General features: G+C 37.4%; 1 protein-coding gene across 1 annotated transcript; it reads left to right on the top strand.

The window, feature by feature from the left end:
- Positions 1–22,844: 22,844 nt before the first annotated feature.
- LOC138898634 (uncharacterized) lies at positions 22,845–23,273 on the top strand. Its single transcript, XM_070184714.1, has one exon. The coding sequence runs from the start codon at positions 22,845–22,847 to the stop codon at positions 23,271–23,273; it is 429 nt and encodes a 142-aa protein (XP_070040815.1).
- The last annotated feature ends 3,024 nt before the right edge of the window (positions 23,274–26,297 follow it).

Raw genomic sequence — 26,297 nt, 5'->3', positions numbered from 1 at the left:
TATAGGTATTTAACTCAATCTCGCCAATATAGGAAAATGAGGATTAAATCTCTTCATTCCTTTCTTGTTTAGAATAAAGTAATAAACCACGTGAATATCTTTAAATGTTTCGCTGTGCTCTTTTTCCTTTTGTAATTTAGGAATTTTCATCTCTTGTTTGAACAAAAGAAGATATTTAGAGTTCATTTTTACGATATTATCATAAATGCTACCAGATTCGAATTCATAACACTGTAATACTAAACTAGTCTTACAACAACAACAGTATAATCTCACTAGTGGGTATGAGGAGGGTAGTGTGTATACATACCTTACCCCTACCCTGAGATAGAGAGGCTGTTTCCAATAGAAACTCGGCATCCTTTACTCCAAGAACTCCTCATCTTGCTCTTGGAATGACTCGAACTCACAACCTCTTGATTGGAAGTGAATTGTGCTTATCGTCATAGCAACCACCTTATCTTACATAAATTAAATACTAAGATATTTGAAGTATTTGCTTTATTTTCAAGATACCAAGGCAAGATTGGGTGAGGACAAGATGGTTATAGGTCCACCCTTCTTCAATTCAACCTTTGTCAAATAAAGGTCAACGGAGTAGGAAACATTTGCATGAAGCCCACTTAAATATGAACCATATTTGGATGCTGTGGCAATCATTTTATAATTTTATTTAATACGAGAAAAGGGGAAAAAAAAGAAAAGAAATCCCATTAGAAAAGAGAAAGAAAATGGACAAAATTGTCGTTAGTAGTTGTGAGAGCGAAAATGAAAGAAAAGACATTAATAGCATATGTAGAGAAAAAGGGAGTTTTATATCAGTCCCCACGAGTGGGGGAAGTTAACTAGGTGTCTGCCCACGATTTTTATGTACATCCCCACTAAATACTAATACATCCTACCACAATGTAATATTTTTATTCTTTTTTGTTTTTAATTGTTCACTCTATTAATTCACTCTTATCCAAACTATAAATTATTTAATATCCTAATACAAACAGCACTTAATTTTCCTATAAGCAAACGCACATTTAAAATTTTAATTAGTTTGTGAACGTGTACTACCATTCTACCGAGTTCATTACTCAAATGGTCACTCAACTATCCCAAATTATCTGGTAAAGTCATTTTTCTTTCGTTTGTAACAACAAAGTCACTTAACTATGCATATAGCACTCAGAAGGTCACTCAACTATTTTTCAAATTTTTGATTGTCAAATACTTATTTTACCCTCTAAATTATCAATTTTTTTTAACTTTTTAAATATTATAAGTTTTCTCTCTCTTTAATCTACATTGTGGACTTACACCAATAGAAAAATATATTTTATTTATAAAATAAAAAATTAGTTTTCAGCTCATATAATGACAGAATAATAATATAATTGAGCATAATTTTCAACCATATATAATGTATATTATAAAAATACCTTTATTTAATAAAATTATTTATATTACGTGCATGAAATATATATTTTACAACCTTTATTTTCTTTCATTCTCAATTATGTAAATAATTTTTAAAATTTTTGTGGTTAATACGAACAAATTATTCTAATTAATTTTTTTACTTGCTCATTATTTTGTTATTCCAGCATTATATATGCTTAAATACTTTTTATTTTTTTAATTTATAAATAAAATTTATTTATTATATAGGTAAGTCCAAAATATAAACTAAAAAGAGAAAAATCATAATTTTAAAAAGTTAAAAAATAAAAAGAAGATAAATGTTTATAATTTAGAGGGTAAAATAGATATTTGATAATCCAAAATTTAAAAATTCTAGTTGAGTGACCCTCTGAGTGCTATAGGCATAGTTAAGTGACTTTGTTGTTACAAAAGAAAGAAAAATAACTTTAGCAAATAATTTGGAATAGTTGAGTGACCATTTGAGTAATGAACTATCATTCTACCTATTATTTTGGCTCGAAATTTGTAATGAATATAGAATTATGAGGGAAAAAGAAATACGAAATTTATAGTTCAATATTTAACATTTAAGTTAATTTGCCCATTCAGATATTAGGCCCCCCCCAACTTTTTAATTCAAAATGTTCTAAAAAATTAGAAGCTGTTAAAAGACAAAGTTCTTGACAACTAGGATAAGAATAGACAACTGATGCTTTCTCTAGTAGTTTAGATATTAGAAGCCATATACACGAAAGAGAGAACACTATTGATTTGATAAGTGATAACACCATTGATCCGGATAATTGAGAAAATGTAAAAAAGAACTAAGGAGATAAATATGAAGGAAAACTGATAGGTCCAAATAAATTAAAAAGAGTCTATTGTCCTCTCGAACTGCACTTCATCAACTTTCTCTTTTCTAGAACCAAAAAAATAGAAGAATATTTTTTTTCAAAGTTTCATTCCACTTATTCCTTTTTCTAATTGACAAATAGACTAAGCTTTTAAAATCAGTTTATTTTGTGAAGTATTTAAAAAAAAGATATTTTTCAAAAAAAAAGAACCTTTCAAAAAAAGCTACTTTTTCTGTTTATTCAAACACTACTTATGCTTCTATTCAAATTACTTTTTTCCTTCTAAAAGTATGGTGAATCGCCTTAATTTTGATTTGATCTAAAGAAAACTAAAGGAATATAGATCTAAAGAAAACTAAAAAATTAACTAAGAAATCCCCACAGACGACGTCAAATTATTTGATCGAGAATATAGATCTTGAGTCAACCAATTAAATTTATATAAGGAAGAGTTAATCTAAGCTAAAAATAATATCTGGAATATAAAGGTACAAGTGTCAAGACAAAACAACTAGTATATTTTGTCTAGAGGGCAAAGAATGATAACAATATTCAAAGATCTAAAAAGATGGAATATGACATTAAATAGTAATAAATAGCAATAAATATTAATTAAGTAAATAAAGCATGTGAGTCACCCGAAAAGGGATGAGATCAGTGGGTATTTTTTCTCACAATGATGAATGATAGGGATAGCCACTTTTTAATATGGTATTTAGTTTTTATTCAGTATTTTTAATGCTGAGCAAAAATAGCCACTACTCCATTAAAATTAATACGAAAATATATTTTTACCCTTTCTTCATGAGTGTTGTGTAAATATTAGGGACATGGTGTCCTTAACATTTACACTGCACACATGAAGTTAAGGACGCCATGTCCTTAATATTTACACTACACATATGAAGTTAAGGACATGATGTCCTAAAGTTTAACAACGGAAGGTGCAAATACATGACACTTTGTCCTTAATATTTACACAACATTCATGAAGTTAATGACACAATGTCCTTAATATTTACATAACACTCATAAAGTTAAGGACACTATGTCCTTAACATTTACACTGCACAAATGAAGTTACGGACACCATGTCCTTAACATTTACACCGCACATATGAAATTAAGGACATGAGGTCTTAAAGTTTAACAACAGAAGGTGCAATACAAGTTAAGGATACTATATCCTTAACATTTACACTACACATATGAAGTTAATGACACCATGTCCTTAACATTTACACTAGATATATGAAGTTAAGGACATGAGGTCCTAAAGTTCAACAATAGAAGGTGCAATACAAGTTAAGGACATTATATCCTTAACATTTACACAACACACGGACGCCATGTCCTTAACATTTACACTGCACATATGAAGTTAAGGACATGATGTCCTAAAGTTTAACAACGGAAGGTGCAAATACAAGACACTTTGTCCTTAATATTTACACAACATTCATGAAATTAAGGACACCATGTCCTTATTATTTACACATTACCCATGTCTAGCCCATTGGTATTTTTGTCCGGGCGGGTAAAAATTTATTAAGCATTAGCTAAAGAGTAAATACATTTTAAACAGTGGCTAAAGAGTAAAGACATCTCTAATTAGTGGCTAACTGTACACTTTCCCTTGTAATAGGACCAGATTCCCTCTATATAATCAATGTGTTCTTTACAAAAAAATATCTCATGTCCCATATCATTGTATCTCTTTTTATTTATAGGGAGTGTGTCCTAGAAACCCTAATAGTACATGTGCAGAGAATATTCACTAGAATATTCTCTTTTATTTCTGATCTTAGAACTAACCGTTATTACTCTGTATAGGATGCTCGACCTCGACATCGACCTTGAACTACGATGATTTCGCGACCTTGATCTTTGATGACTCTTCGACCGCACCTTTTATTATCTCGAGGCTACTTCGCCCCGAGGACAATCTTTGTAGGGACCTTACTGATAGCACGTGGCGGTTGATGAAGGCTATAATGGTGCTGACGTGGCTTGCCCATTTCAAAGATATTTTTTTGCCCATATAGCTATAATTGTCAATCACATAATTGGGGATACAAAGATCATGTCAGTCATTCAATACCAAAGTAAATGTTATACTCCTAAATCCTAATACCAAAGAATACTAATAACACATAATCATTAGTTTCAAATTTGTCATTAGTTATTGTTCTAAATGTTTGTAATTAACTATAATCATTAGCTGTAATTATTCAGTGATTTGAGGAAAAATCGGCCCCAAATTAAATGGTGCCACGAGCGGGAAAGAGAAACAAGCGTTCATATATGTTGCTGACGGCATGAGACACGGCTATATATATGCTATCCAAAAACGTTTAGGACTTTCTGTAATAATCCCAGCTGTTAAAATTTTCAGTGCCAATTCATTGTCATTTATATTTCACGTAATATTTAATTTGCTTGTCATTTCTATCTCAGAAACTCTATATTGGAGTAAGAACTAAGAAGACAATATGAAATTTATATTTTGCTCCAAGTGAAGTAAGTCTAGGTTTTTCAATTGTTAATTATATGGAATAGTCATAATTTTTCCTATTAGTTTTTATATTTATCGATAAAGAATGATATAATACAAAGGTAATTTATCGTACCCTCTCAATCAAAGTTCCCAATGTAGAACAAAAAATAACGAGATTGAAGTTGCAGCGTATTGATCTCATCTTCCTCTATTCACCAGCCATCTTACTCCAAACAAATTTAGGTAAAGAAGAAAAAAGCCATGAAAGACAAATTTTTAAACTTTCAAACAGGGCGCTAACTTAAACAAATAGAGAACAAAGGAAGAGAATAATAAATTTTATTTTCCCAAGATAGAATTATACCACATTAATCTATGAGGATCTTCAAGTGTTGACTCACATTTCACATTAATATCCAACTAAGCTCTGAACAACATAACGTATCAGTTGTGTATAATGTCTAGTCTTAGTTAAATACAAGTAATGAGATTTCCCTTTTTCTCTTGCTAATTCAGTGCTAAAGCGTGTGTTTAGATTTGCAAGGGCCAAGGTCTCTCAAGTTTGACTATTCATTTGACACCCATTACTTAAAATGTCTAATATATACTACTAAAATCATTTAGGTATATTTCAAGGAAAGTTCTAAGTTGACTTCATTGTCAGTGTTTTCAGATTTGCATTGGCCAAGGTCTCTCAAGATTGACATACATTTTTTAAACAAAATACTTGGTATGATGTCTACTATTATTTCCTTAAAAAAACCATTTAAGACTATTTCATGGAAAGTTCTGGGTTGTCATCCCAAGAGAACTTTACATCTCATCAGCCTTGATTTCTATAGAAATAATTTCATTTAACCAAATGCTTCAACCGACAGTTTTTTTTCTGAATTACAAATGTGGAGCTATAAGGTTTTATAGTGATGAGAAACTATAATAGGCATTTGTGATGTTGCTTCGGCGAACTCCATCTTGAAGTAAAGTTAAAGAAATCACTATCTTTTTCTTTTGATCTTGAATAGTGTTATGTTCTGCTGACTTACTGCAACGACGATTTATCCGAAAATGGATAATAATTGAATTTATACGTGTCACACCTCCTTTCTACCCCAAATGATATAATGTTTGTTATTGATTGTGGATGGTGGGTTAAAAAGTTTCTTCAATTAAAGTGACAAATTTGAGTAGGGATTATTTTATTTATAGAGTCGCCACTTGGAATTGATTTTTTGGTGTTCCAAGTCACCTTTTATTTGAATCCCTAATCGAAGGAAGGTTTGACTCTTTTATTATTGGTCTGCGAAAATAAAGTCCGGATAAGGAATTCTGTTGACCGGGGAGAAGGTTCAAGGCATTCCCCGAGTTCCGTGGTTCTAGCACGGTCGCTTTATTGACTACATTTGGCTTGAATTAATTTTGGATAAACTGTAATTTATTGATTTTCGTGCTTTATCTATCAGCTTTTAATTATTAAAATTATTAAAGAAAATTTTGAATAACATTAAATTGTCCTAACCACACCACGCAGGCAAACGTGCGACCGAATTTACTTTTAAAATTACTAAATTCGAATAAATTAATTTTTGGAATTTGTTAAATGTCAACTATCGCGCTACGCAAACGAATACGCGATTTATATCAAGGGATTAACTAATTTAGTAATTAATTAAAGCTAATGGATATGATATGAGATTGTTTGAATCAATTGAATATTAAACATCACGCTACGCAAGCGAGTCCGTAAAGTTAAAGCGCGACTACTAATTGTCTAGCATTTAAATTAATTACTAAAAAATAATGAGTTAATTAATTAGTAACAAAAATCTTATTTTTATTGGAATTAATTGCTGTACACATGAAACTTTAAAGCTTGGTCCAACTTGAGGCCAAAATTGTTTCATGACTGTTTTACAATTGAACCCATTTGAATCACATACAACAGATTATTCTCAAAAAACTTAAAACTAATATTTTAACAAGCTACTTTGAGATGAAAACGACATAATACATTATACTCTACAATTTCCAACACACTGCCTTAAAAAACGGAAAAAAGTTAAACCTCATAATTACTACGCTCATTCAAGTGCACAAAGAGCCGGACTCTTTTAGAAATAGATATGTCCAAATAACGGTTGAATTTGAAAGCATACTACTCTTAAAATCGACTCACAACATAGACTATTATTTAAACATGGTATAATCTCTAATAATGAAATAATTATGTGAGCAGATATCAATGGACATTCTATCCCCTTTTTTAACACATAATCAATATCACAAAACAGTAAGGAATCCAAACAATTTAAACAACCAGAACATGCCGATTCTAAGTGAACAAACACAAATATGGAACACAATACCCAATTTCTCATATTATAGTTGAAAAGTAATTTTCAGTTGGATTGTACATACCTAAGAGCAGAATAATAACAGAATAGGAATCCAAACAAAGGTGTTGAACTCTGAAGATGAATCCCAACTACAACAGTACAATTACCAGCAGTAATAAAATTTTCAATAGCCAAACAAAGGCTTGACAGCAACAGTAAGGCCTCAAGAATAGTCAAATGACGACTGAAAATCAGCTACAACTCTATTTTTCCTTCTCTTCTTCAAAACCCTTTTTTTTAATCTCAAATTTTGAAGCTTTTCTCGTTTTTGAATTTCAGATGCTATTGTATGCGAGTGCAGTGAGTGAGGTCAATATCTACGAGTCTATGAAAGTGAGTGAGTGAGATGAGTGAAATGAGAGAGTTTGGAGGCTGTTTTCTTTTTCAAGAAGAAATGAGCAGAAGGGTGTTAGTCATGGGAGGATGCGGTTGTTGCTTCCCTGTTCAAGATGAGAGAATGAGTGAGTCCCTCTTTGTGTGTTATGTGTGTCTTTTAATAGCTGAAAATGGGTATGGGGTTTATGATAGGGGACAAGCATGAGGGACAAGGAGTGGGGAACAATGGAGAGTGGAATGGGGAGCAAACATGGGGGGACAAGGTATGGTGGGGAGGGGACAAGAATGGCGGGACAAGGTAGAGTGGGGACACACGCGGGGGACAAAGTAAAGTGAGGACACGCGTGGGAAGATGGGAGCGGGAAATATTCAAATACGGTAAAAAAATTAGGTGCTCACAGCATGCCCCTCTTGGCTTGGAAACATTAAAAGTTTTCAGGCAAAGATAAAGTGAGCCGTGTGACTAAGTTTTGACCATATCGTTACTCAAAAGAGGACGAAAATAAAAGAAAAAGGTACAACCGAGTCCTGGTTTTGGACAGCCTATATATCCCGGGTTATAAGAGAATCAGGTCGCGTGTAGTTCAAGGAAAGTGATAGAATGATGAGTTGGAGAGTCGAGTGAGGTTCCGTCGAGGCTCTGGTCCGTGGTCTTGCTATTACATCAAAATTGAAAGAAACTAAACAAGCCTATCAACTATGAGTTACAAGATTCCTATCTATAAGTCTTTTGGAGCTTGATCTTGAATTTTGACTGGTTGTTCATGCAAACTCTGATCTGAACCTTGATGCTTGCTAGCTGTAAGTGCTAGTTCATTCTTCTACGGCTTCTTCTGAGCAAAACGGGAAATATGAAGCTCGTAACTTCAGTCATGTCTTGAATAGTCCGTATCCTTTCCATCTGCTTCTGCATGTGGATTCCCTTTCTTTTCCTTTTCTTTTCTTTATTTTTGATTGAGACTTTTTCTTTTGTTCATCTCGAATACTGTGCCTTGAGGAAAAACCTGCTCAGACATCACAACAAACAAACGAACGAAATTTTTCTGCCCCAGTTTTCACTAGGAAAATTTCGTGAGTTATTGTAACAAAATTCTAAACTACTTCTTTATTGAAAGAAATAAATAAAAAAAAATGGGAATGGTGTATCCTGAAAAGGTCATGATCCCAAAAGAATGTCTCAACTAAGTATTGGTGTACCTTATGTTGGGAAAATGTGGCAAGGTAATGGGAAACCCTATATTGGCAATGATATCAGGAAGTGGTGTACCATGCATTTAAGCTCAAATCAACTAGGGAATGAAGTATCCTATGTTGGATAACACAGCTAGGGATTGGTGTAGCCTATACTGAAAAGGAAATGTAACCAGGGGTTGGTGCCCTGTATTACTGAAAAGGAAATATAACCAGGGATTGGTGCCCTGTAGAACTGAGAAGGAAATGTAACCAGGGGTTGGCGCCCTGTATTACTGAAAAGCAAATGTAACCAGGGGTTGGCGCCCTGTATTACCAAAAAAGAAAAATATAACCAGGGGTTGGGGCCCTGTATTACTTAAAAGGAAATGTAACCAAAGGTTGATGCCCTATATTACTGGGAAAAAGAATGTTGAATCCCCTTGGCAAAAAAAAAAAAAAAGTTCTACCTAGGTTAAACTATGAAAAACAAGACTGGACAAAGAGTACTTCTACACGGATTAAACCAAATTATGCAAACATGGGCGAAGAGTACTTCTAACTGGAACTATGAACTGGATCCCCCTAGGCGAAAAGGTTCTACCTGGGTTAAGCTACGAAAAACAACCTGGGCGAAGAGTACTTCTACCCGGAACTATGAACTGGATCCCCCTAGGCGAAAAGGTTCTACCTGGGTTAAGCTACGAAAAACAATCCTGGGCAAATAGTACTTCTACCCGGAACTATGAGCTGGATCCCCCTAGGAGAAAAGGTTCTACCTGGGTTAAGCTACCTAAACCAATCCTGGGCGAATAGTATTTCTACCCTGAACTATGAACTGGATCCCCCTAGGCGAAAATGTTCTACCTGGGTTAAGCTACGAAAATAACCTAAGCGAAGATACTTCTACCTGGAACTAATAGTTGAATCCCCCTAGGCGAAAAAGGTTCTACCTAGGTTAAGCTACGAAAAATAATCCTGGGCGAATAGTACTTCTACCCGGAACTATGAGCTGGATCCCCCTAGGAGAAAAGGTTCTACCTGGGTTAAGCTACCTAAACCAATCCTGGGCGAATAGTATTTCTACCCGGAACTATGAACTGGATCCCCCTAGGCGAAAAGGTTCTACCTGGGTTAAGCTACGAAAATAACCTAAGCGAAGATACTTCTACCTGGAACTAATAGCCGAATCCCCCTAGGCGAAAAAGGTTCTACCTAGGTTAAGCTACGAAAGACAATCCTGGGCGAATAGTACTTCTACCCGGAACTATGAGTTGGATCCCCCTAGGCGAAAAGGTTCTACCTGGGCTAAGCTACAAAAAAAAAAAAAAAACTAATCCTGGGCGAATAGTATTTCTACCCGGAAACTATGAGATGGATCCCCTAGGCGAAAAGGTTCTACGTGGGTTAAACTACATAAAACAACCTGAGCGAAGAGTACTTCTACTCGGAACTATGAGTTGGATCCCCCTAGGCAAAAAAAAGGTTCTACCTGGGTTAAGCTACCTAAATAACCTGAGCGAAGAGTACTTCTACCCGGAACTACAAGCTGGATCCCCCTAGGCGAAAAGGTTCTACCTGGGTTAACCTACGAAAATAACCTGGGCGAAGAGTGCTTCTACCCGGAACTATGAGCTGAATCCCCCTAGGCGAAAATGTTCTTCCTGGGTTAAGCTACGAAAATGAGAGGTATGAACAATAGTTACGCATGCTAAAAATAAAGGAAAATGGAGATTTTGAGGAAACTTACTTTTGGCGACATTCGTCCTTTAGAAATCACCATTCTTCACTGTTTTGTTCATGCTGCAAACAAAGAAAAAATCTGTGAGTTTTTAAAGTGGTGGTCGGTTTGTGGCCTTGATTCCCTTAGTAGTTTGAATTTACCCCTCCGCTGTCGAAGAACTGATTTTGTCAATGTGATACCGAGGTTCCCGAATACTCTGTATCGCTTTCTAGAGACATTGTATTTCTGACGTTTCCCCTGGTTGTTTCATACCCGGATGTCCATGGTACCGCTGATCCTTATCCCTAAGGCAAGACAATTTTCCTTTAAAATCAAACTTAGTTGTCTTCCACCTAGAACCAATCTTTGTGTGTAGTGCTTATCAACTTTTCCCATGAAGCAAGTCTTGCTAAAGCGACCTTTTCAGTTTCTTTGAGACACTTTGTCCGCCTTATCAAAAGAGATCACATATGGATTCCTGCCTTCATCAATGCCGTATATGCTCCAAATTATGCTTGGTATTACGGGGAAACTGTAGCCATTTTTGCAGCCATTTTTGCTTTGCTTTGGATGCAAGATTAGACCGGAAGGGAATCTAGAAAAAATTATGGAAAAGAATAGAAGAGCAATTGGAAATGAAAAAGGAATTGTGTCTAAATAAAAGGTGTCCCTTTCGGGGAAAGAAATAAGGAGACTTATCTGGAGATATGTGCCGACTTCAATGCAAACCAAATGAATCAATTAGCCTTGGCCCTCAAGTTCGATCACCCTCAAACCAAGTGGAGAATAAACTAATATGAGAACAAAATGACTAAATATTGAAAACCAGAAGAAAGACAATATATTGCTTTATATTGCATGAAAAAATCTCTCCTTCTACAAATGATCAGACCCCCTTTATATAGCAAGGAAGTTATACTCTTGATATAATTCAAAATACAGTAAGGAATCTCATGATAGGTTAATTAATTGGCATTTCCTTGATATGCGCAGGGATTTCCGTTGTGAATCTCGGCCAATTGTGGATATTCTGGCTTTCTATTTTTGGTTCGATAAGCTTCCCTCGGTTTCGCTCGATCTCTATCTTTTCGGTCTCGATCTTGGACGGTTCCGATCTCGATCGGTCTCTTGGTTACCTCGCATCACAGTTCGATATTGCACAAGTTCGAGCCTTGTCCTATTATGTTCCAATCTCGATTAGTCATATGAAGGGCAAGCTCGATTTTGACCGTATACAGATAGTCCCCTCGTTTCTCAGAAATAAGATGGCGAGAAACGATATGAATTTCCGAACTCCGACTAGATGGGTAATGACATTGTTGGCCAAAGTAAAGAATAGTTTTGAAGATTGACAAAGGAACTCAGGGATGAACCAGGTCCATCACTGGTAGGCATAAACATAGGTAGATTCAAAGCACGTGAGATGCACATGCAAGAGATAAACGAAATCTGGCATAATAATAGATATCTCCTAATCGAAAAGATTGCATAATTAATAATGACTTCTGTGGCACACTAATGCTACAAAGGCCTTTGGTGGTCTTATTGGCGCATACCACGGTGGGGTCTTTGACTGGGGTGAAGTCGTAACAAGGTAGCCGTAGGGGAACCTGTGGCTGGATTGAATCTTTCACGATGGAAATGCACTCTTCCCCCAGTCCGCTCCATTATATTCCCCATTATTTCACTTTCTCGCTATTCGAAATATCATAAGAGAAGAAAGCTGGCAGAAGGAGAATGACTCCTTACTCAACGAGAATATTATCCAAGATAAGGAAGGAGCTAGGAGTTGATATTAACTAGAACTCTTCCACCAAGGAAGAGTAGAATTAGAACTCTAGTTATTTTCTACTCTACTAACTCTATAAATCGTAAGATGTTCTCATTCTATAGGGATCGCACAAAAGCAGAAGTTAAACATGAATTGAGAGCAAAATAGCAAGGCATTTTGCAAGTAGTTCGTGTGTGATTCAAGTGTGCGAACCTGAAGCTACGTGAACAAGATAGAAGATCCAGTTCCAAGTGTCTGTCTTATATTCTAGTTCAATTGTAGTAGGTGTTTTCATATTGTACCTTTCAGCTTTATCTAGAGGCAATTGTAATAGGTACTCAGAGTATTCAAGTTAGAGTTAACTTGAAGTTGTCGCAACAGTTAGAGGTTGGTTGCCACAACGGGATTAGAGTTAATCCTAGGTTTACAAAAGTATTTTGTAAATACAGTTTTTGGCTCAGTGATTTAGTAGAGAGTTTGGAAAAATCCTACTGGGAAGTAGGTCGTGGTTTTTTCACTTTTTGAGCCAGGTGTTTTCCAAGTAAAAATCTTTGTGTTCTTTATTTTCTGTACTTATTATTCTGTAACAGTAGTAGTTGGAACACATAGAAGAACCATATCCTTCTATAATCTGTGCACGCGAAAAAATGGACACCACATAAATCACCCCCTCTTGTGTGGTATTGATGTATAAAACATCAATTGGTATCAGAGCAGGTTATCCTTGAAGAGGCTAACACCTTAGGAGAATATCAAGATGAGTGCACCACCTGGAAACTGGGAAGGGCAATCCACTGCTAGGCCACCACTCTTCAACGGCCAGTATTACTCCTGGTGAAAAAATAGAATGAGAGACCACATCATAGGAGAAAACTATGAACTATGGGACATTGTCACAGATGGTCCATTGGCTACCATAAAGATAAATGATGAAGGAGATGAGGTGCCAAAAACAAGAGCTGACTGCACTGCTGACAACTTGAGAAAATGGGAAAAGAATGCTAAGGCCAAGAAATGGCTTGTGTGTGGATTTGGTCCAGACGAGTACAACAGAATTCAAAGTTGTACTACTGCTAAGGAAATTTGGGACATCTTGCAAGTGGCTCATGAAGGAACTGCTTAGGTGAAGAGGTCTAGAGGTACTTTACTATATTCTCAATATGAGAATTTCTCTATGAAGGAAGGAGAGACTATCCAAGAGATGTATATAAGGTTCACCACACTGACTAATGAACTGAAGTCTCTTGGAAGGACTCTTCTTGAAGAAGACAAAGTTGAGAAGATTCTGACTATGGTTCTACCAGTTTCTTGGAAAAGTAAAATCATTGCAATTCAGGAATCTAAGAACATTGCAACTCTTAGGTTGGGTGATCTAATTGGAAATCTCACTTCTTATGAACTTAGAAGGCAGACCATGAAGATGGATGTGCCCAAGAAGGAAAGGAGCCTGGCACTCAGAATCACTAAAGGTGCTGATCTGGAGGAAAATGAAATGGCTATGATCACCAAGGACGTCAAGAAATACTTTATGAGAGGAAAAGGTTTTTCAAGAGATGGAAATTACAACAAAGCAAGGGTTCCTGAAAAAACGACTAATGAGGGCTACTACAAGTGTGGGAAGACTGATCATCACATCAAGAAATGCCATCAATGGGAAATTGAATGGAAGAAGGAAAGATCTGAACGAAGGAACAGGTTCATCCTAAGAAGAACAAAGGATCAACAAAGGCTATGGTTGCTGCTTGGGAAGAAAGTTCAGATGAGGAATCAGATGAGGAAGATGGAGATGAACAAACACTTATGGCAATTGGAGAATCAGATGAGGAATGTGAGGTAAGTATAATTCATCTCAAAGACAAGATTAAATTTTTGTCTAAAGAAAAACTCTCTGAATTATTGCTAGATTTCATTGATGAATCTGAGGTAATAAATAAAGAAAAAGAACAGCTGTCTAAGGATTGTGTGATTTTAAAAGCAAAGTGTAAGAACCTGGAGCTCAGAGTTAGTGAGACTGTGAGTGAAAATACTGCTCTGAAGAACCAGGTTCATACATTTGAAGCAAATGTTCTTTGAGTTAAAATTTGAAAATCTAAAACTGAAACTAGGAACGAGTAAGAAGACAGCTGATTGCACACAACTTACTTTAGAAGAAAATGTAGGCAAACTAAAAGATGAGTTGTATATGAAGGATGAGCAGGTAAGAGTGCTAAAGGAGGATCTAGGCAAGGTCAAGCATAAACTAGACAGAACTAGTAAATGGAACAGGTCCTCCGATGCTTTGTCATGGCTACAGGAACATCACAGTAGCAATAGAAGAGGACTTGGCTTTGGGAATTAGCTACCTAAGTGGGATCCTAAAATCAAGTATTTCACTCTTCCTGAGAACAAGATTTGTACTCACTGTGGTAAGACTAGTCACTATAAAAGTGAATGTAACGCAAAAGAAAGGGCCAGTCAAAAGAACAAAAAATTTGTTCAAGGGAAGAATTGGTTACCAAGTTGGGCTAAAAGGAATTTAATTCATCCTTTTGCTTATAGAAAGGGACCCAAACTTACTAACCCCTGAATTCCTTTTGTAGGTTCAAGTGAAGGAGAGCAGCCAAATATGGTACATGGACAGTGGCTGCTCAAAGCATATGACAGGAAACAAGGACCAATTCCTTTCACTTGAGGACCTCAAAGGAGGAAATGTCTCCTTTGGAAATCGAAAGAAAGGTGAAATCATTAGGGTTGATAAGGTAGGTATGGATGACTCTCATTCCATTGAGAATGTCTACTTGATAGACGACTTGAAGTATAGCCTAATCAGTGTGTCACAATTGTGTGATAGAGGTAACTTGGTAGCATTCACCTCTACTAAATGTTTTATGATAAATCTTATCACTGACAAGATTATTTTGCAGGGTAAAAGAGTGAATAATATATATATATTTTGTGATAAATCTTATCACTGACAAGATTATTTTGCAGGGTAAAAGAGTGAATAATATATATATATTATAGATCTGTCCACACTCTCAGAGAATGAACTAACTTGCTTAAGTGTGCTGGATAGTGATCCCCTCCTTTGGCATAAGAGGCTTGGACATGCAAGTCTAAGTCAACTCAACAAATTAGTCTCCAAGGACTTGGTGATAGGACTGCCTAACATTAAGTTCAAGGAAGACAAAGTTTGTGAGGCTTGTGCAAGGGGGAAGCAGGTAAGATCCTCTTTTAAATGCAAGAAAGTGGTAAGTACCACCAGAACGATGAAACTGGTTCATATGGATATCTGTGGTCCAATGAGAACATTAAGTAGAGGTGGTAAGAGTTATGTGATGGTGCTTGTTGATAATTATTCTAGGTTTACCTGGACACTATTTTTAACATCTAAAGATGAAGCATTTTACATGTTCACTTCCTTTGTTAGAAAAACTCAGAAATAATTAGGAAATCAACTTGCATCAATTAGGTTTGATCATGGTACTGAATTTGAAAATGCTAAATTTTCTGAATTTTGTGATGTGCATGGCATATATCATAATTTATTTGCCCCTAGAACTTCACAACAAAATGGAGTAGTTGAAAGAAAGAATAGGACTCTTGAAGATATGGCTACGACTATGCTTCTTTCTAGTAAGCTGCCCCATAGCTTCTGGGTAGAAGCTGTAAATACTGCATGCTATATCATAAATAGGTGCATGACAAGACCTCTAGTAGAGAAAACTCTCTATGAGTTACTTAAAGGGAGAAAACCAAATATATCCCATCTTAGGGCATTTGGATGCAAGTGCTTTGTGCACAACAATGGTAAAGACTCCCTAGGCAAGTTTGATCCCAGAAGTGATGAGGGAGTATTCTTCACATAGTAAAACATATAAGGTATATAACAAAAGAATATGTGTGTTGAAGAAAGTGTTCATATGATTTTTGATGAAACTAACATTCTTTCTGAGAGGCAGGAACATGATGATGAAGCAATTGGGCTAGTAAGAAACTTTAATAAAACCACAGCCTAGACTGAAGTTGTACTGGAAAAAGGAATAGGTGATGGAACAGGTCCTTCTACCCAGGGTAACCTGACAGGGGGAATAAAACAAAGAGTAAATGATTCTCAAACCTCAAGGGAACCTGTCCATGAACCCGTTCCACAACAGCAAAGCATTGAAGGAACATCAAAGGGAAACCAGTTGGTTGTGAAACCTTACAAGTATCAAAGTTCTCATCCCATTAAGAACATAATTATTGATCCAACCTCTGGAATCAAAACCAGATCTACATTAAAGAATCTTTGTGCTTTTGATGCTTTCTTATCTCTTATTGAACCTAAAAATATTGTTGAGGCTTTGCAGGATGCAGACTCGGTAAATGCAATACAAGATGAACTCAACCAATTTGAAAGGAGTCAAGTTTGACATCTGGTGCCAAGACCCTTGGACAGATAAGTAATTGGTACAAAATGGGTCTTCAGAAACAAACTTGATAAAGATGGAACTGTTACAAGGAACAAGGCAAGATAGGTAGTTCAAGGATATAGCCAGGAGGAGGGCATGAACTATGATGAAACCTTTGCTCCAGTTGCAAGGTTGGAAGCAATAAGACTCCTCATAGCCTTTCCTTCTTATATGGAATTCACCCTCCACCAGATGGATGTCAAGAGTGCCTTCCTCAATGGATATCTAAAGGAAGAAGTGTTTGTCAAGCAAACTCTAGGGTTTGAAAGCAAGGAGAGTCATTATCATGTATACAAACTTGACAAAGCACTTTATGGGCTCAAGCAGGCTCCAAGAGCATGGTATGAAAGATTATCAAAGTTTTTCCTTGAGCATGACTACAACAGAGGTAAAATTTACAATACTTTGTTCTTGAAAGAAAAAGGTAAAGATCTCTTGGTAATTCAGATATATGTTGATGATATAATCTTTGGAGCAACTACTGATAAGTTAAGTAAAGATTTTGCTAAACTAATGGGGAGTAAATTTGAAATGAGCATGATGAGTGAGCTTAATTTCTTTTTAGGCTTACAAATTAAACAAAACTCAAATGGAACTATGATCCATCAGCGGAAGTATGTAAAAGAGTTGCTTAAAAGGTTTAAAATGAAAGATTCCAAAGAAATTGACACTCATATTGCAACATCTACAACGTTGAATATGGATGAACCTGGTTCATCTGTCGATCAGAAGTTGTATAGGGGAATGATTGGCTCATTATTGTATCTCACTACTAGTAGACCTGACATTATTTTTAGTGTAGGCCTTTGTGCAAGATTGCAGGCAAATCCGAAGGAGTCTCACTTGACTGTTGTCATTGAGATATCTAAAAGGCACCACTGATCTTTGTCTTTGGTATCCAAAATATAGTAATTTCAATCTTCTGGGATATGCTGATGCTGATTATGCAGGTTTTCTTGTGGATAGAAAGAGCACCTCAGGTATGGCATACTCTCTTGGCTTATGTCTTGTGTCTTGGGTCACCAAAAAGTAAAATTCAATGGCCTTATCTACTGCTAAAGCTGAGTATGTTGTTGTTGTTTCATGTTGTGCTCAATTGTTGTGGATCAAACAACAATTAAAGGACTTTGGAATTGATGTTGGTCGTATTCCCATTTTTTGTGATAACACTATTGCTATTAGTATGACCAAGAATCCGGTTCACCACAAGAGAACTAAGCACATAGATGTTAGATATCACTTTTTGAGGGATAACCATGAAAAATGGTTAATCACTGTGGAATTTTATGCTACTGACAAGCAAATAGCTGACATCTTCACAAAAGCCCTAAGTAGAGATCACTTTGAAAGGAACATGTTAGAATTTTGGATGATTAAGATCACCTAAAAGGACCAGTTCAGAGTACACAACGAAAAACAAAATTGGTTAGAAAATCTAAAAATTGTGTACATAATTAGATTAATTTTTGCTTAGTCTCATACTTTCAATAGTACTCTTGTGCCATGTGTTAAAATGACTCATTAATGTCTAATGATATTTTTTCTATTTTGGCAAATTTAGACTTACACAAGAGTATTCTCAGTGAAGAACCTGGTTCATCAAGATAACACGGTATGTTTTCTACACTCTGCATAATTCGAAATAATAATATTTGGATCATGAGCAGAGTCCTACTTAATTCCAAACTCCTTTTGGACTTATCCGTTACAAGTGAACCAGGTCTGTTCAAATTAGTCCCAACCGAATTAAAGTACCTAGATTCTAGGGATACACTCCAAAGTCTTTTCAAAACTGAAATTCAGTTTGATTAGACTTCCACACCTACTATCATCCCTTCCACCACCCCAACCTTTAAGAAAAGAGTAAAGATGCTTGCTCGCAAGGTTGTTGCGGGGAGAGAACAAATAGGTTTGTACTAGTAGGGTCTAAAGCAGGTGTTGAAACTACAAAGTCTGGAGGAATTGGTGGTAAAAATAAAAAAGAAAAAGAAAAAGTGAGCAATGGTGTTCGAAGTGCTGTGAGGGGAAGGGGTGAAAAAGTGGTTGATTCTTCACCCACTCATGTGAGTTTAACCAAAGACACATGTGCAATGGTTGTTTGGGGAGAAAAATCTGCTGGAGTAGAGGAGAGTGTAAAGAAAACAGGGGGAGGTGGGTCTGGCGAAGCCGCTGAAGGGCTGGTTCAACTTGGGAAAAATATAGATGAACCTGTTTCATCTGAACAGGAAACCCTCGCAGACCTACTGAAGAGAGTGACTGAAAGTTATAATCTAAAGAAGAAAGGGAGGTTGGTACAAGCAAGGATCATTTTGGAGCAAATACGCTGCATGCTTATGACTATGAAGTCCATGTCACTCCTAAAGAACCTGGTTCATCTAAGAAGGTACCAGTGAATAACAAGGTGCGAGCCTTGGTGCAAGAAAGTGCGGCTAAGGATGCTGAGATTGAGAGGCTAAAGAAAAGGTTGGCTGAAGTAGAGTCTAAGAGAGATGCTCTCAGAACTGAACTAGCAAGGGAAAATGAGAAGAATGATGGAATTCTTCAAGACATGCTGAAACTTCTCCAAGCCATAAACCAAGCCCCCAGTTCTTCCAAGCCTTAACTTAAACTTGTAGCCTAGTGTAGACCTTTCAGTGACCCAGTTTGGGATGTTATGTTTGCTCATGTTTTCAGTATTTTTATTTCTTTTTATGCTTTGTGGAAGAATCGTATCAATCATCAATGAAATTCACTGTTTTTGCTCTAACTGTTTGTTTATATTTCTTTAATGGTTAAAATTCTTAACTTGATCTATAATGATTAATCCATGATTGCATTTGAAGTATCCCAGAGGCCATGAGTAATTTTTAAAATCTGGTTATCTCACATTTTTTATGCAACTTTTCGATGATGCCAAAAGGGGGAAAAAGGTTGTGCTTTACACTTTGAATAGTGATGTTTATAACCTAATGAACCTGGTCCTTGATGAAAAGTGATAAAAAGGAAAAATGTTTCTAACATTGTGTTGATGTTGAGCTAAGTTGAAACATGCCCTAAGCTTATGGAAGCACAAAGTTTGTCAACATCAAAAAGGAGGAATTTGTTGGCCAAAGTAAAGAATAGTTTTGAAGATTGACAAAGAAACTCAGGGATGAACCAGGTCCATCACTGGTAGGCATAGATACAGGCAGATTCAAAGCACGTGAGATGCACATGCAGGAGATAAATGAAATATGGCATAATAATAGATATCTCCTGATCGAAAAGATTGCATAATTAATAAGGAGAAAGACTCCTTACTCAACGAGAACATTATCCAAGATAAGGAAGGAGTTAGGAGTTGAGATTAACTAGAACTCTTCCACCAAGGAAGAGTAGCATTAGAACTCTAGTTATTTTCTACTCTACTAAATCTATAAATCGCAGGATGTTCTCATTCTACAGGGATCGCAAAAAAACAGAAGTTAAACGTGAATTGAGACCAAAATAGCAAGGCATTTTGCAAGCAGTTCGTGTGTGATTCAAGTGTGCGAACCTGAAGCTACATGAACAAGATAGAGGATCCAGTTCCAAGTGTCCGTCTTTTATTCTAGTTCAATTGTAGTAGGTGTTTTCATATTGTACCTTTCAGCTTTATCTAGAGGCAATTGTAATAGGTACTCAGAGTATTCAAGTTAGAGTTAACTTGAAGTTGTCGCAACAGTTAGAGGCTGGTTGCCACAACGGGATTAGAGTTAATCCTAGGTTTACAAAAGTATTTTGTAAATGCAGTTTTTGGCTCAGTGATTTATTGGAGAGTTTGGGAAAATCCTACTGGGAAGTAGGTCGTGTTTTTTTCACCTTTTAAGCCAGGTATTTTCCACGTAAAAATCTCCGTGTTCTTTATTTTATGTACTTATTATTCCGCAACAGTAGTAGTTGGAATACATAGAAGAACCAGGTCCTTCTATAATCTGTACATGCGAAAAAATGGAAACCACACAAATCACCCCCTCATTTTGTGTGGTATTGACGTATAAAACATCAGACGTCATCGACGAGCCCGATTATGATGTATGCGATGAAACGTCCCGTCGGTCGAGTTACCAAGGCATTAGATGCTTGTCAGTCGCTGGTCGGCCATTACTAGTTCCGAACCGTCGCTAGCAACCTATAAGAATTTAAACTTTCACACTTAAAGCTCTTTCTACTCTTGCTTCTTCTTCAGAAAATCCCATTGCTTCACAATTTTCACACCCAAATTTATAGAATTCTAATCAAACCGCATACCATCCTAATTCACTTTTCCCTTGTTCATCAATGGCGAAAACTTCCAAAACCGCGCCACAAAAGGAAAACACTTCTTCATCACGATCCTTTGGTGGCGAGGCTGCGGCGGAGCCCCACCCTGAGGAATTCGTTCCGGTTGGGTGCCAAATCTTCATTGATTTTAAGGTCGAAAAGGCCTCCTCGGTACCGGGCCGATGTGAGCCGATCTCGAGGTATATATGCACAATCACCGAAAAAATCCTCAACAAAGTTAAAAGAGGAATGCAACTGGGACAAAAAGCATGTAGTAGTCCCATTGCCCGAGGAATCGATTACTACCCACGTGTAGGGGTTTCTAAGTGTTTACACCTACCCCTTCACGTTGGGTCCCTTAGACCTTGTCATCGTCGCCTTTTGCAAGAGATACGACGTGACCCTTGGCCAGATCCATCCTTCAATTTGGAGAATAGTGATTCTCCTCCGATTTTTAACAAGCAAAACCGAGGGATGTCTTTTCACCCTCGATCACCTTATGCGCCTTTACAGTCCCCGAATCTATCGGGGAGGGCTGATCAAGCTTGCTCGTCGGGCCAACAAAGCCTCATTCTCGAGCATAGACGAAACTCGTGACTGAGGTTGGATGGGCCTATTTGTCTGAATAAGGACTTCGGACCTGATCCCTGCTGAAGACATGTCATTTCCTAAGAGATGGAACATGAATCGTGAGTAGTATTTCGCCTTGAATGTTCAATTTTGTTCTTTTACTTCTTATCTTCTTTCCTCATCTATGCTTTTGGTGTTGCAGCTGTGGCCCAGATGCCGGACCCGATTCCAGAACTCAAGCAATGGGTCGAGGGCCTGGTGTCGCAGAGACCATATTCCGAGCGTGCCTGGATGGAGTTATCAAAGGATCGGTGGGAGGCCCGCAATCATGGTAAGTTTATCTCTTAGAACGGTTATCGTTCGGGCTTCTTCTCTTGTTTACTCCCCTTTTTTACTTTGTAGGCCTCGGGAATGATGTTACAATAAGGCCCCCATCTGGTGACGAAGAAGTCCTTCCACCTGCTCCGAAGCAGGCCAAAGAGAAGAAGAGAAAAGAGGCTCCGAGTTCCCCGGGCTCGGAAAAGAAAAAACCGGCGAGGAAGTCTCGCAAGCCCAAGGGGGACACTTGTGTTATGCCTTCGGAATTAATCCGCCGATTAAGGGACGAGCCCGAAGAAGGAGAAGAGGAAGATAGTTCCAAATTAGTGGCCCGTGCGGGCTGATGCTTCGATATAAAAGTCCTCTGAACTGGCGGAGGTTGATGAGGGAGCTTTGGCCGAATTTCCTGAACCAGTAAGAGTTGAGGCCACCCCGTCCCAAGCTGAGATGGTCGAGAGAGAGATCGGGGGCGAGGCTTCCCGGGCAGCGGAAGATGTCTCGAGGGACGAGCTCGGAGTGATCGATATTTCTGGATCCTCTCAGATTTCAGAAGCTATGATTCGCGAGGCCAATATGTTGGAAGGTCGTTCTTACAAAGGTATTCAGGGGGCGACTGATATCCATGGCTTCTTGGATGGGTTTGAATTCGCTACCTAGGAGGATATCACCGGGTTTGGTAGTTTACCGGTACCGAAGAAAGTACCATCATCGGGCGCTATCGGTTCTTTATCGAGCCCAAAACTGGTGGACCGATTCCCAACCCCAAGTGTTAAACCTGACCGCAGGCGGAATATAATGCTTTCTATCCCAGAGGATGCCCGGATTTTCTCTCCCCCCGTGGGGATTGCTATCTACCTTAGATTCTTGGTGACCGAGGAAGACCAAACCGTGATGAACGCGGTGGGAGCCGCTTGCCTTTTTAATGAGGCCCAACATGCTCTGAATTGGGTAACTTCGAGGGTCTCTCCATTATTTCTTTTAAACTCTGAATCCGGGAGGAGCACGAGGTTGAGATTTGGGACCTCACTAAGAAAAGTGATACCTACAAGCTTCTCAGTGAGAAGCTTTAGGCCGATTTTGTAACGGCTCGGGATGAGCATGCCGAGATGGCCGAGCAGGTATTCCAAGTGCTTCACGATAGTGAAGACGAACTGGAGATAACTATTAACGATCCGATTCTGCAGGTATGGCAGAGGCTCGAACAAATCGTACGGCTCCAGACGCAGGTGGATGCGATACAGGCCGAGGCGGAAGAATTCAAAAAGAATATGGATATCTTAGCTTCGAAAAAGGAAACCGTCCAAGTGCAATTGGAGTCGGCCGAGACCCAGCTCCAAGCTGCAAAAGAGAAGGCCTCAGTGCAGGTCGAGCAGATCAAGGAGCTTCAGTATCAGTTGGATTTGTCTATTTCTGATAAGGAAAGCTTGGCCAACGAACTCGAAGTGGCCAAATTTGAGGTGGTCGTGGCCAGATTTGAGGTGGCCGACACAAAAGCTGATGCTAAAGTGGCCCAGTTTAGGGTCGAGGCCATTTAGGCCAAGTCCAAGGGCATGGTGGATCATGCAAAATGGCAAGCTCGAAGGGAAGCTCTCGAGGGAGTTAATGCCTAGGGCTTCAATATTATGGCCGAAATCGAAAATGCCAAAGTAGAGGAAGTCGGGGCCCGAAGGCTGGCCTTCCTTGAGGAAGACTCCGAGAGCTCAAGTGAATTAGAAGACGGAGAAGATCCCGAGGATGGAGATGAAATCTCCGATGAAGACCAAGCCACTTAGGACTTTATATTTTTTGTTTATCTTTTGTATTTTTTCTGAGGCCGTTTTTGGCCGTTGTAAATTTTTTGTTTTAGACCGACTTGGCCTTTGTAAAAAATTATATAAATATAAGGCTTTTCTTTCCCTTTCGGCTCTCATATTTTTTCTTTGCTTTATTATTTGTATTCGCAAAAGTTAAATGCCTTAGCATGAAACAATAAGGTTGTATTCGAGGGTTCGAACAAACCTTGCCTTTATTGCCTTTCTGGGTTAAGGCGTTATTGGGGTTCGATGTTACCAAAGTTTTTCCCGAAAATATCTTAAATTTGAGTGACTGAATTGGCCTTATATATATTGGGATGGATCTTCCGTGGGCTGAATTGGCCATATACAGTAATGAGTGACTGAGTGTGTCGAGTGATTGAGCATGATGAGTAGAAAGTGTGAGACCGCGAGATTGAGTACTGTGAGAGTTTGAGTACATGATCTCATCACTGAGATACATTGCATTTGACATGCATACTTGAGATACATGCATAGAGGTGCATTTCTTTCTACCACTCCGATTTTTGGTGTCATTCATGATTCTACATGCATATTGACATGTAGGCATAGAGATGTAATTTTCTCATGATATTTGATAATGAAACATCTTACATGTTGTTGAAAAGTTTTCGGGGGAAAATCAAAATTTTCAAACTTACTCATAAATTTGGTGATTTCAGTAAAGGATTTGGGTTTTCACTAATATATACTTGAAAAGCAAGCCTATTTTTCTGGAACTGTGAATGAATTAAGCATTTTATCTCTGAGCTACTTCTTTTATTACTTCCATTATGTTGTTATGAACTGTTATTGGCTATTGGTGTTGGATCCCGGCCGGTGTTCCAGTTCGTCACTACTTTCAACCTAAGGTTAGGTTTGTTACTTATTTAGTACATGGAGTCGGTTGTACTCATACTACACTTCTGCACCTTGCGTGTAGGTATTGGATGTTGATCTTGTTGTGATCGATGGTAGCTGGAATTTAAGACGTATCTGCAATCCACCTCTTATTCATGGTAGCCTTAGATTTATATTAAAAAAATTGTTTATGTACATTTCGGACAAATGATGTATTTATTTCATACCAGCTTGTAAATTCTAATCTTAAAAGCACATGATTTGTACTACAAGTCCTTGGGAATTCCTGTATAAAAGCAGTTTTATTATCATTTCTTTTCTTAATAAATCTCATTTAAATTGGATAGTTGTTAATTGGCTTACCTGATGGGTTGAGTTAGATATCATCACGACTAGGTGGATTTTGGATCGTGACATCTATATTTACATCAAACACATTAGTTTGCAATCCAATTTAAAACATAAGATTTAAGAAAAAGACCAGACTCGAAAATGTCTTGTTTCCATAGCCATTCTTTCAGTTAATTAAACCTGACAATTGCAAACCTAATAATACCAACATTAAGAGCAAAATTATACTTTGCAAATGTTGAAAATGTAGCGAAAACAATCAGATGACATGACATCTGCATCAAGGAGTCTCCTTTCTATATCCATCTGTTTAAAATTATGTAGCTTTCTTTCACCATATGTATGAGTGAAAGCATGCTTCTTCACACAAATGCAAATGTCTGCAATTATGTGAGATGTATGCATTGTTAACAAAGTAATAGATAGCCAATAAACATAATTATGACTGAAAGCTACTCCAAGATAGCAGAGCAAGAGTCCATGATTGTCGATGAGGAGGATTAGGGCCCTCATTCATCCAAACTTAGATATTGTGACCCCATTTGTGGAGTGCCTGTTAGATGAGTGCCACTTTCATCATTTACCTCCACCTCAATTAGATGCCTTTGAATTCCTCTCTATCACCTGTTAAAATCCTCTCTCTTATTCTTCTCCTTAATTACGATAACTTAAAAGTAAGCTTATTGTATTCACTTGCAAAGTATGGGGGAACATATATGGGCAGAAGAAATGTTTTTCTACACAACTCATCTAATCACTTGGATATGAATGTGGGCTATAAAACTAGACACTTATTGTTATACGGTTGATTCAGTTTTTATCCTGACTCAAGCGCAGATTCAGTTCTTCTCCTGACTCTTAAGCAAAATACACACCAAGCAAGCAAAATCTCCCTCTCTCAATTTGTATTTGTGAACTGAGGTATCTAATGTTAAAATGCTTTCTACGCTGCCAACTATACAAACTTTGCATACTCCAACCAGCTTATATCCAATCTCCCAAATTAATTCTTGCTTGGTTGATCTTCGAAAGAAACTCCTGATTAGCATCTAAATCAAAATCCTTACTAACCCAAACAACTGCATCTACAATTTTCCATTCATGTCTGATACATTAGTCCTATACTAACTAAATGGAAATTGTTCAAGCTGCTTTAGGAGAAGTTCCTCCCAATCATATGTAAAACTTCCTCTTATTAGCGTAAAAATAACACGGGCTAGTCAGTTTTCGGACTGGTAATTCAAAAATAGCCAACGTTTGCAAAGTCATTGAAAAATAGCCACTATTTTGCTGCAACACGGACCGGTCCAACATAATATACTGGAGATTGGTGCACCTATGTATGAACTTCCAGCATATTATGCTGGAACTCCAACACGCGGAAAGTTCCAGCATAATATACTGGAGATTGGAGCACATGTGTATGAACTTCCAGCATATTATGCTGGACCGGTATATTATACTGGAACTATACCGGAGCTCCACTATATTATTCTGGAATATTTTCCGTATTTTGAACAGTGTTTTCGTTCAGATTTATCTTTATATAAAAAG

This window comes from Nicotiana tomentosiformis, chromosome 9 (genome assembly GCF_000390325.3).
Source record: "Nicotiana tomentosiformis chromosome 9, ASM39032v3, whole genome shotgun sequence".
NCBI classification, from domain to species: Eukaryota; Viridiplantae; Streptophyta; class Magnoliopsida; order Solanales; family Solanaceae; genus Nicotiana; species Nicotiana tomentosiformis.
Note: the sequence above shows the minus strand (reverse complement) of the source record. Positions and strands in the feature narration are given on the sequence as shown.